Source organism: Leishmania donovani, chromosome 31, assembly GCF_000227135.1.
Source record: "Leishmania donovani BPK282A1 complete genome, chromosome 31".
Taxonomy (NCBI): domain Eukaryota; phylum Euglenozoa; class Kinetoplastea; order Trypanosomatida; family Trypanosomatidae; genus Leishmania; species Leishmania donovani.
The window spans coordinates 383226-395838 of record NC_018258.1 but is presented as its reverse complement, the minus strand read 5'-3'; the positions used below and the strand labels follow the sequence as shown (position 1 = coordinate 395838).

The 12613-nt window shown below is 56.1% G+C and overlaps 1 protein-coding gene across 1 annotated transcript; it reads left to right on the top strand.

Annotated features, from left to right (window-relative positions):
- Window positions 1-7095: 7095 nt before the first annotated feature.
- On the top strand, window positions 7096-9951 carry LDBPK_311020 (hypothetical protein, conserved; the record flags this gene model as incomplete). The annotated part of the gene is made up of 1 exon (XM_003863146.1): window positions 7096-9951. The coding sequence occupies one exon, from the start codon at window positions 7096-7098 to the stop codon at window positions 9949-9951; it is 2856 nt and encodes a 951-aa protein (XP_003863194.1).
- Window positions 9952-12613: the final 2662 nt, after the last annotated feature.

Genomic DNA, 12613 nt, shown 5'->3' with positions numbered 1-12613 from the left:
GCGGCGAATGCTTGGCTATGCTGTGTGCTTTTCGTTTGTAGGAGCCGTCGTTGGCCCGTCGCGTTGATTGCCTTTCTCCTGCTGCCCGCCTCGGCACAGTCCCTTCGCACGTTTTGTGGTGCGCGCGTATTGTGCAGGTCGCGTTTGGCATGTTTCGTCGGATCTCCCGTCCTCCCTGCACTTGTGTCGCGCCGCGGCGCCATCGCCGACGCTACTTTCGCCTGCCCTCCCCCGCCCCGCCCCGCCCAAATCCGCACCGTCTCTTTTCTCTCTCCTAGACCCGTTGTCCCATGGGCATCCCCTCACGTGTTGCACGTTGCATGTGTATGTGTGTCGCATCATGTGCCGACCTTTCTGGCGTTGTATGTCGATTTCGTGGAGCTGTTTGCTTTCCAATCATTTGTGCTGCACCTGCTGAGTTGCCATCGTCTAGGAGCGCGCGTGCGCATGTACGCGTCTCAAAAAACAAGTAAATGCACGCGGTCGTGTGTGCTTCTCCGGCCCGCTTCTTTACGGGTTTCTGTTTGTTTTCATGTCTGTCTGATCGCTTGCTTCTTCCTAGTTCACATGGTCGATTTCACGTCTTTTTTTTCACGTGTCTTCAAATTTTTTTTTGTTCTCGATGAGGTCCACATGCGTTTTGAGTTTTGTTTTTTATTCACAACTTTTCGTCTTTTCACATGTCTCTCTCTTTTGTTGCTGCATCTTCTCTCCTGTTTTTCACTTCTTTGTTTCATCCTCCCCCCCACTCCATCACCCGACCCCTCAATCACGCCACCCACCCCTCTGCCTGCACGCCGTCCGCCCAGCCCCCCTGACCTTCTTCTTCTGTCTCACTTCCCCCTTGAGTATTTTCGTAGATTCGCTCGTCCTCTATCTTTTTTTTTTTCACAGGGGCAGCGCCACTAAAGGCAAACTGCGGTTTCTCATTTTCGGTTTTTGTTTTCTTGGTTGCGGCTGCCGTCGCCCCTTCTTCAATGGTTGTTGTGGCCGTCTCTTCGTATGGTTTCGCATCCTTAACATCTTCCATGTGCTTCTCTCCGTCGTCATGCTTCCCCCTTTATTTGCATTGCTCTCTCCCTCCCTCCCCGTACGTTCCTCTCTGTCTTGCCGTTGTTGTTGTGTGTGCGTGTGTTTGTGTGTCTGTTTTTTTTTTTTGGAGGGTCGTCTTTCTGTTTCCATTCACCGGCAGCCCCTCACATGCGACACGTTCACACACGAGGTGCCGCCCCTTCGCTCGAAAAGCGGTAGAAAAGACAACCGAAAAGACGTAAAGTGGTGCCTTCGCGTACTTGCGTGCGTGTGTCTCCCACTCCTTTCCCGCTCCTACTCCACGTGCTCGTATCCGTTTTCACGTGCCTTTCGACCTGTGCAGGTGTCGAGGTGAGGAGGCGATCACCAGCCCCCCTCCCCCGCCTCCTTCTCCCTACCGTATGTCACACGCGTTCGTCTGTGTGGATAAGCATAGACGCTGTAATGCATCCCGTTTCTCTTGTTGCTGCTCCTTTCTTGTTTCGTGCTGTGCTCCCCACTCACTTTTGCAGATTTGCGGGGATGCTGAGGTCGCCATGGACAGCATCTCGCGTATCGTCGTACACGCAATGATGCTACAGCGCTTTTCGCATGTATCGACCGATTACGCAGCCATCGGCCAACGAGTCGAAAACCCTCTCTGCGACGTGACTAGCGTCACCACAAGTGCTACCTGTTTCTTCGGAGCAGCAAGCGCACAAAAAATCCGGAAAAAAGAGAACAGCAGAGGTGGAGACAGGAGCGTGGCTGTCCATGCTGTCTTGCTGGGAAGACTTTCTGCGTGTTTTCGAGCGATATGGTCATGAGTGCACGCTTCTTACGTCTCTATGGGACTCGATCGGTATGGCGCTCTTGTTGGGAGCCTTCCTCAGTGATTCCCCTCTTCTGAAAAAAAAAATACAAAAGAGAGGAGGCGAACGAACTCTTTTTCCTCATTCGAAACGAGCGCTGTGTGAACACACGTGCCGGCTACCTCCCTTCATCACTCCTCCTCGTCGTCGTCGCTTAGCCTCGCTTCTGTTCCGTTTTTGTTTTGTTTTGCGTTGTCTCACGTCTATGCGAATCGAAAGAAGCGATGGTACCCCTCACAGATCTCTTCGCTTTCTCTATATATATATTTTTTATTTCGCGCATGTGCGTGTCTTTCGCGTCATTTATGTTCATTGATCGGCTTGATTTTTTTGTGCCCTTTCCATGAGCTCTCTTGCGCAAGCGTGTGACTTTCTGACGTGTGAGTGCGAGTGTATGGGCGTGATCAGGAATACCTGTGACATCCATTCATAGCCTCGATGATGTCCACGCACACTCCCTATTCATGCCTTCGCGTCCTCGAGGGTTTTTTGTTTTCTTTTATTTCCTACATCATCCGTGTTTGAGCAGCCCTCGTGTTGGTTGCCTGATGAGGTGTGCACGATGAGGCAGCAGGTGCCACACCGATATTGTGCGCGGCTTTTCCTTTGTAAGTGTGTGTGCGTGTGTGTGTATGTGAGAAAGTTGCACTAACTTATATATTTTGTCATTTCTTGTCGTACTACCTTTCACATGCTTCTCTCTGCGACTTCCCTCTTCTCTTTTCGATAACGCACTTCGCTCTTTCTATGCCTTTTCTCACCGTCACTGTTGTCTTCACATTCCATTGCGACGCCTTCTTTGTGTGATGTGTGTGTGTGTGTGTGCGTGGGCATGTGCGTTTGTGTGCCTCGTTCGAGTGCCTTCTATTTTTCTGCCCCCCCCTCCCTCCACCCTTACTTTATGGCTCGAACGTACGTCTTTTCACCTGCCCCTCCCGAGTATGTGTGTGCGTCTGACTTGGTGTGTAGGCCACGTGCAGCCTCATCAATCGACGGCCTCTTTTTCTCTCTCTCACACACAACTCCTGCGTGCACTGTGATGCGACCGCGAAGAGCACGCCGGATGGGCTGACCGTCCTCCCGTTGCTGTATCCTAACGTCTTCGTTTCCTTTGTTTTGCCTTTTACAGTTTTGGTTGCTCATGTTTCTCGTATTTGTTCGCTCGCGTCCTCTCCTGCCCTCTGCGCTTGCGCACGTGCCGCTCTTTCTCGGGGTCGATGCTTGTGCCGCGTGCCGCCATCGCTGTGACTTTATCGCTCTCTCTCCCAGCCACACGCGGCCCTCGCTTTTTGTGTTTGGCGGATAAAGGCTCCCCTGATGACCGGCGGTGCAGTGGACACGCCTCCCTGCGTGGGGGGAAGCCAAAGCAGCGCCCCCTCTACCCCTCTGCCAAACACTGAGCCACCTCCGGTGGTCGCAGGGCCGGGTATCTAGGACGCAGGCGGAGGCCAGGGCAAGGCTTTGCTACGGATGTCAGCGGCCAGGTCGTGGACGGTGCGGTGCGTAGGGCGGGGGGACCTGCGACAGTGGACACGCTGGCGCCATCTGTATGATGGGCGGAGTGTCAGCGTGACTCGAACGCGTGTCACGAGGCTCCACACTGCCTACTGGTGGACGAAGCCTGCGCCACGCCGAGTTGGACGCACCAGGCAGCGACCAAGGTGACAGGGTGCGGCTGCGGAGTGGGGTTAGATGGGTAGAGTATGAGTTAGAGGCCGTGCTCAAACGAATAGGCCAGCACATGGCTGTAGCGTGCGCCTGCAAGGGCTCTGCACTACATGATGAGGGCCTGTCACAGGGAAAGTGGGGTGATAGAGTGGCGTTCGAGTCATGTGTGGCAGCGACTGAGCACGTGGGAGCAGAGTATAGGTGACGGCGCACCGTTACCTTTGCCCTTGCCCGTTTTTCTACACGATCTCCGTCACAGTGGCTAGATTATCTGCCGCGTTGTGTCGCTGATTTTTTTTTTTGCGTGCGCGCGTGTGTGTGTGTGGGGGGGGAGGGCTGGGGCATGTGCCGGCCCTTCCACTGACCGTGACACACGTCTGCCTCGGACGAACAAAAAATAGAAGTAAACATATACATAATATCTTATATATATATGTGTTGTGTATGGTTTTCATGTTTTATGCATTGCGACTACGTTTTTTTTTTTCCGGTCGTTTCCGCGTGTGTCTGTACATGCCTGACGCGCTTCACAGCGGCTATCGGCTTTTGGAAATTGTCTCTCTCATGTCCGCAACGCTTGCCACTTCTCTTCCTCGCCATTTTCGTCACACGGCGAACTCTGTCTATAGAGTGTCTAAAGTGAGACTTGGTGTAGGCAGAGAATGTTGCAGCATCTGCGTTGCTGGTGCGGTGCACGGTGCTGACGAATGACGAAGAGGGAGGAGACGACACACAGTGTGCGAGGCATATCCTTTGGTTTCTTCTTTTCAGATCTCGCTGGTGCTATCACAGAGGTGTTCTGGTCTATATCTGGGCTTCCCACGCGTACATGTGTGGTCGCTGGTTGGCGAGTGTCGCTCGTTTATCGTGGGGTTTCCCTTTGCCGCTGTATCTGGTGACACGCTGGAGACGGTGGGAGTACTTGTCAAGCATTGAATGCCCCGTATCTATCTATCTATATATATATACGCAACACAACCGCAAAAAAAAAAAAAACGAGTCTCGCTGGCCCCGCTTTCGCGCAGCGTCTCTTTTCTGTTTTTTTTTTTTTTTTGTGGTGGGGCAGGGGGTACACATCAACTGCCGCCCCTCCCCTTATCATGAGTGCCTATCAGAACAGAGAGAGCTTATACACAAACAAAAAAAAATCGCAACGTGAGAACGACGTTTTCAGGCATGAAGAGCGACACGGCACGCATGCACCCACAGAAGAGGACAGCACTACTGTACACGAAGACGACCTGCCTTCATCCTGGTAACTACACGTTCACTTGCTCTCTCTTCCCGTTTCTCTCCGCCACTCGCTCTTTGAGCATGTGCGCCTGCTCACTTGTACGCGAGCGCTTCCAGTCACACTCCCACGCGCCGCTGCTGATGCTGGTGCTTCTGATGCTGGAGTCGCCTACTCCCGGCTTCGCCTGAGGATGCCGGCCACGGCGTGGTGGCACGAGGGCCGCGTGCCTGCTCTGTGGGGCCGCCGGGGGCCTGCGGCCTGGCCTTGGGTGCTGGCTGCGGACTGCTGGTGTGGGCGGGCAGAGGGCTGCGCCAGAGACACACTGGCGGGCGTGACGGCACACGCGGGCAGGCCATCCAGGCACGCCTCCCTCGCTCCCCCAGGCAGCAGCGCCGTGGTGGAACAGTCCCCATGATGTGAGAATTCGAGTACTGCGGGCGCACCGCTTCAGCGTTGGTGGGCATGATTGATCGCATCCACGCAACGCACGCGGAGGCCAGGATGCGCACGAGCGAGGAACGGAACGGTGTAAAGAGATGCATGCAAATCAGCTCCAAAGTGCATTTGTGCGACATGTACGGTATCCCCTGCATCCGACCGAGTGGGCTGATGGGGTGCAGATGCCGAAGGCATGACGAGGCCACCCCGAGGTGCAGCATCCGGTCCTCCAGTGTCGCATGTGAAAAGTTTCTACACTGCATTATGTGGTGCCGTGGATCGAGGCGGCTGATGTTTGCCCTTCGACTCTCACGGATGACTGACTTGGGAACCACCAGGCTTGTGCCCCCCTTTCCTTTCGAGTGGTAGTCGCACGCCGCCGCCCCTGGCGCCTGTCAGAAGCGCCGCGCTGCATCTCGACGTGCGTCTTCCAAAGCTGCTTCCGCAGGACCACCTACCTGACACCTATGGTGAAACCGCAGCAGCAAGAGCACAAGGAAATACCGGACGGCCTGCGGCGGAGGCGTTTGCCTGTGGCTCAGGCCCCGACGGACATAGACGTTTCTCCCTCTCGTTTCGGTTGCCGCATGAAGGAAGATGCGCGAGCAGACGCTCATCTCTCCAAATCAGAAAAGAAAGGGGACCCTGTCTGCCGCTGCGATGGCGTGTTTAGGGTTGCGCGTGCGCGCTCTCGTGGCCTCAGGATCAGGTGGCCTGCATGTCCTTCGCTCGTACATGGCTCTTTTTCTCCTACCCTTTCTTTTTCTTTCTCTCTGATCTCTCTGATCTCCCTCATTTCTCCACCGCGCCATCGTTTCCGGCCATCCACGCCTCTGTGCCTCTCTTTGCTCTGCACTGCATAACGCGTACGTTAGTCACCTCACTCTCGTTGGCCCTTCCACTTTTCGCACGCTTATCTGCGTTCTCCGTTGTGCCTGGACAGCGGTGCATTGGCCCTCCTTTTTTTGTGTTTATCGCTTGTCTTCGGACCCTTCCGCCGGACCTGTACGCTGGCTTGGTGTTGTCGGCGTGCGCTTCGAAAAGCATGCGGGCGGTCGGAGACGCTGCCGAGGGTCATACGCGCACATGCACACACGCATACCCATATACCTCTGCGTCTCCAGTCTGTCTGTCGAACGGCTCACTTGGGCATTTCACGCGGGAAAAATAATTTTTCTATTCTCTCTGTGCTTCATCTCTTCGTTTTTGGGTCTCCGCGGCTGCCAAACGTGGGGTTACGTGGAAGGAAGAGAGAGTGCAAGACGGGTGCGGGGGAGATGGGATAAGGGGTAGCTTTCGTCTTTCTTGTCTGTGCGCTCCTCTTCTTTTTCGTCGTCGCTGCTTTCGTGTCCCTCGTCGTTCGCGGAAACTTCGGTCACGAGGAAGGCGGCAGCAACGAGTCAGTAGAAGAGCAACTCATAGAAGAAGTCGGACTGCCCTGGCAGGTTGCCTCTCCTCGGTGCCGCTGCGTGTGACCGTTCGTGTGCGCTCACACGTGTCGGCGCTGCTTTACGGGGAGCCATCGCTGCTTCGCTTCCGTTTGACGCCTTTTTTGATTGCCCCTTTCGTGGTGGCGTCGCCCTGTCTGCCTGTCTCTCTGTCCGTCTGTCTGCCACTGTGTGTGCGTGTGTCTTTTCCAGGCGCTTCTTTTCATTTTCGTGCCTTGGAGGGTTCGAAGGGTCGCAGTGGAAGTTATCGTCGTCCTTACAGGTACTGCCAGAGTATTGCAGAGCACGGACGTGGTGTGGATAGCGTCCCTGCTCCTCTTCGCGGAACTGCAGGCGCCGATAAGGCGCCATCGACCCTTCACTCTTGCTGTGAACCGCGGGCTGCTCGTCTTTGTTGGTGTTGTCGTCGTTTTGTCACGATCCGATGGGCTTCTTTTCGCTGCTCTCTGGCGGCGTTGTGAAGGCTACTGAGGGAAAGGATGCGCGGGCGCACCGCGAGCGAACGAATATGTCAGCTTCGAGCGCCCAAGCAGACGGCGATGATTCGCATACGAAAGTGGTTTTGAGCACACCGGTCCGGCGGGTGCCTGCCATGAACACGCAATGCAAGGAGGAGCCAAAACGGTCGCGGCTGCACACTGTCGCGGTGCCGGTGAAGCGGGATCGACTCTCTCTCTGGAGTCGACTGCTATGCCGGCCGGAGGTGTACGACCCGCACGTGGAAGCAGCCCCGATGACGTATCTGCTCGATGTGAACGAACCTCATGCCATGGTTAATGATGTGGAACGGGCAGACGTGCAGAATGAGGAACACGCGGCAGTGTGCACGGAGAGCGAAGGGGATTTGCCGCAGAGGCGATACTCCGTGCGTGCCTCCATCGGAGAGGGGTGTCGTCCCCGCACCCCACTACCAAAGGACGACGTCGAGCACCTTGATGATCCTGAGGACACCGTGATGTCATGCTGCAGGGCGAACGCTAGCAGTGATGTAGAGGAGTTCGAGGATGCGGAGGTGCAGAGCGATGTTGCAGAGGCCAACGCAGGAGCGCCTCTCCTGCACCGGCAAGTATTTCACGTCTTCGACACGCGGCGGTGCCGGGTGCGCACGCCGACTCTGCTGTGGAGCCCAACCTTGGCCGATAACTTCAGCGTTACAGCACCAATTCCAGCCGGCGGAAATGCTCCTCCAACGGATACGACGGAAAGCGGTGCCGCGTCTTCGCGTGGTTCGGGCCTCTCCACGGAGCGGCGGCTCATCTCACGGGAGGAGCTTACAAAGAAGCGCCTGCAGAGGCGTCAGCAATTGAAAGAGGCCGCGAAGCGTGAACGCGAGTACAAGGAAGCGTGGGCGGCGCTCGTTGCCTCTGCGGGGCCGCACGCAAGCAGTCCTGAAGAAGACGAGATGGGTAGGCGAACAGAAGTGCATAATGCAGAAGAAAGAGGCTTGCAGAGTACTGCCGCCGCTGGTGCTGCAGCCACCCCTGCTGTGATTTCCTCGTCTCTGACCAATGAGGCTCTTGAGTCCTTGCGCGAAGGCACGCAGCCGCTGTCCTACGATCTTCCCGAGACGTTCCTCGCAAGACTGGGCCACTATACACAGTTGCCCAAGAAGGCGAAGGGCGGCGCTGGGGAGGCGGCAGCGCTTGCGCAGGACAGCGACCGCGCTGGGAGTTGCTCCAGTCGCTCTAGCAACGGCAGCAGTCAGATCGCGCTCGACGACGAGCATGTGAATGTGGAAACGGGACTCCCGCTCATGTACGGCTCCATCTTGAGATGCCGGAACTCCACCTCGAAGACGAGGGACGTCAGCGGCGAAGCTGCAGCCTCTCGCACTCCCCGAGGGGCGACCGCGGTGCGAGGTGGAAGCCAGCGCCTTCCCGCTGGAAAGTACCTGCTTGGCTCTCGTGCCTATGTAGAGCGTGTGCTGTTTGCGCAGCGCCGCCAACAGGAATGTGCGCTGTTTGCTCTCATCACAGAGGCTCATCGCCAGGCGCGCGAGGCCCACCGCCGTCTTGCGCAGCTCTACTACTATTACATCATCCCCATTCTGGCTCAGTACAGCACGGAGAACGAGATCAGAGGGCTGGAGCGGTCGCTACTGCAGTGCGGCTCTGGCGCGCTGCGCGCGTACCACTCGGAGTTCTGCCGCACTGTAGGGTGCAGCCGAAGCGAGTCGCAGTCGAGCGTTTCTGGCGGTACTTCAGGTTCCATTACCTGCTGTTTCCAAGTGCAGCCGGTCGACTACCAGCTGGCTGAGTATCGCTTCGAGAGCGTGTGGCGAGAGCTGTTTACGGACGTAAAGGCGTACCTTGGTATGCAAGCTTGCGAGGATGACGGATTTTCTACGTTGCCGTCACTTTCGGAGCTGGAGGACGGCGCTGCTGCCTCGAGCGGCACTACTTCCGCCGGCCACGGGTCCGTGTGCGTTGCCGCTACGGTGCTCCACTCCATGGAATTGTTTGAGCGTCAGCGGCACACTTACAGCGCTGCGCGCGACGCGGAGGAGTGGCTGGCTTGGTACTACTATTACTTTACCCCTCACGTGCAGCGCGCCGACTCTGCCGAGGAGCGGGCGGCAATCCAGCGGAGTTTGCTTCCCCCACCGCCATCACCGTCATCAACGTCGGTATGCCAAACGGAGCCAAAATACGGCGACGGGCGCTCGCAGATCCGTGCCAATGATCCGGAGCCGCTGCAGCCACACCCGCTAGAGAACGAATACCTTCCATTGTGCTGGACGCTGGCGTGCAACACAGCACAGAGGGAGAAGGTGCTGAGCTACCGCCGGGACCTGAAACTGCGGGCCATCGAAAGCTCCCTCAAGCAGCGATCAGTTGCAGTGGGCGACAGCGCTGCTGCGAGGGCTACCGATTGTACCGGTACAGCCAGCGAAACGGACTCTGCGTCCGCGACGACCGTCAACACTGTCAAGCCAACCTGTGAGACGGTCGGTGCCAACGTGGCGACTGCATCTTCCGAATGCCATCTGCTGAAGCACGTGCCAGAAAATGGCGACTTGGTCGACAGCGCGCACAAGACGGAGGCAAGCGGGCTGATCGAAAAGGACGTGGAAGCGGACCTTGAGGAAGCCAGTCTACTAAAGCCCTCGTTACAACTCCTTTCAGACGGTGCGATCAGCAGGCAGAACCATGGCGTCGTCGAAGTAGAGGACGTGGACTCAGAGGAGACGGAGGACGACGATGGTGCCATCCCTGCTGGTACGCACCACACTGTGAACGTTGGCTGCTTCGGCCTTTCGTTTTTTTCCATCTTTGAGTAAGCAAGGCGATCCATCCAAATACACGCACGCACGCACGCACACACAACGAAGTTCCCAACCGCCCGCCATCACTGCACTCGAGTTCCGCGGGCACCTCGTCGCCATGTGCGTGTAGGCGTGCGCGATTTTGATCGCTCGCGCTACGCTGCATACCTACACATATACCTACATGTGTAGGTGTGCATTCATATGTATAGTTCTATATCGATGTACGTGCTTGTGTTTGTGTGCGTGTGGTTCTCTTGTGTGTACGTGTTGCGGTGTTGTTTGTTTATTTCTGTGCTTGTCTCGCTCTCTTCTCCAGACTACCACCCCCGCTCTTTTCCGTTGTCTGCTGCGTTTCCATCCATCCATTCACCCACCCATTTCCTCTTCTTTCTACACGGTTGCTCTCTTTCTTTTCTTTGAATCCTCTTTAATTTCGCTTGTTGTTTCTGTGGTTCTTCTCTTTTCTGGTCCGCGTGTGTCTCCGGCTCGTTGCTTCTCCGCCGCTTCGCGTGCCCTGCTTTTTGCTTTCAAGTGGGTGCGTGTGTGGCTGTGCCGGTGTGTGGTGTTGCTGTTTTCTTTTTTTTTGCCTAATCATGGCGTGCGACAATGGTACGGTCAAAATGGGAACCAAACTCTCTCTCTTTTTTTCACCTGTTTCTGTCGCAGGTGTTTCGCCTTTTAGTGGTGGTACCGTCCCCGTCCTCCTGCCGGAGTTTGCGTGATTGGGGGAGGCACACTTGCCATGCCGCGTATGTGTGCATATGTGCGCTCGTCCTGTAGGCGCCCACGCGTTTCTCCGGAAATGTTTTTTTATATATCGATTTGATTCGTTTCCTGTGCGCAAGCGTTTTTGATTTTGTGGTTATTTCTTTTTTTTTTTAACAAGTTCGACTTTAACCTTCTCCGAATGCTTCGTGCTGTTCTTCTTCATTGTGTGCGCGGAGCATCGATATTTTTGTTTTCTTGGTGTTTCGTACTTGACCTCGAGACAGGTTGCATCCTCAGACACACACACACACACACGCATCGCCCTTCCTCTTGCCGGGATGTCGATCGTTGTCAAGGTGTCGCAGTGCGTGCTAGTGCCAGTGCAGAGTGGCGGTGCCATGGTAGCCATGCGTGTGTGCACTCCCTCTCTTGCTTCTTGTTCCCAGCCATGCCTCCACCGCCCTTCCTCCCCCCTGTTAGCCACGTACTGGAGAGCACACCGAAAAGGAACCCCTAAAATAAAGCGCTGCGTGCTTTCATGTCTAACGCCTCTTTTTCTCGATTTGCTTCTGAGGCGCATTAAGCGAAGACATGCACTGACATCATATCTGTTCTGGTTTTTTTTGTTTCGTTGCTGCGCTCCCTGATGACGAACGGACACGCCTTTACGTGGGATCTCAGGCTTCAGTGCCCCCTTCCCCCTCCCCCCACTCTGTACGTGGGCGGAAGCCAAGCAGCCCTCCTCCCCTCCATCCCCCTGCCAGGCGCTGAGCTACTTCTGGTGGTGGCAGGGCGGCGCACCTACCTACGTAGGGAGAGGTCAGAGCGATGCACGGCTACTGACGTCGGCAGTGAGGTCCTGGCTGGCGTCGCGTCGAAGGGACCTGCGACAGTGGACGCGCTTGTGCCATCGATGTGATGGGCAGGGTGTGTCAGCTTGACTCGGACGCACCCCACCCCCGGCATTCACTGCCTACTGGTGAGGAATCTGAGCGATCGCGAGGGACGCACCACTTGGTGACTGACATAGTGTGAGCGATTGCTAGGCGACCTGCATATAGGGCGGGATGCGTACCGCTTGAGCCAGAGACCGTGCTCCGATGGCTGAGTCGGCACATTGCCGTAGCGCGGGCTTGCCACTGCTCTGCACGAATCGATGAGGGTCTGTGACGGGCCGGGGGTGGAGCGACGTTCAAGTCATGTATGGGAGAGAAGTGTACCCGTGGAAAGCAAAGGGCTAGTGCGCTGCATCAAGTAAGCGCTTAGCGGATGAAAAAAAAATGAATCAACCGCAAGCCGTTAGTGGGAGGGGGGCGCCGTAAGCATCTTCTGGCGCCACCCGGCTCATGCACGTAGGAGAATCATTCAGGCACGTGCCTTCCTGCAGGTGGTGGTCTGTCGTGCGACTGGTAGTTGTGTGAGAAGGGCGCAGTTTTACTGTTTACGTGTGTATTGGTTTTCTGCCCAGCCCCCCTCCCTTTCTCTGTTTCTCTGCACGTGCAAGAAGAAGCGGTGCAAGAGACGAAGAGAGAGAGAAGTTGTCTCTACATCTTTGCCGTTGTTTGAGCTCTCGCGGAGAGAAGCGAACAACACCCCCCCACCCCCGTGTCGCTGACCTGCTGTACTCCGAACTTGCCGATTTGCTGAACACTTTCCTTCCCGTTCTCTGGGGCCCAGCTTCATACTACCTACCTAAGCGTTTCCTTGTTGTTTTTTTTTTGTTGTTGTGTTTTGTGTATTGCCGTGCTACACGTCGCTTGGCTGGTGGGCGAGTCCGACGAAGCCCGTGCGCTGTGATGTGGTTGTCTTTTGTTTTCTGCTTTACTTCCAAGCGAGTCGACACGCCGTTGGGTGCTGCCCGTGTCATTCACGCGGCCCACCGCCACGAGGCGCATGTGCATGTTGAGCATAGCAGCGACGTAAGCACACACACACACACACACACAAAGCAAATATGGGCACGTAG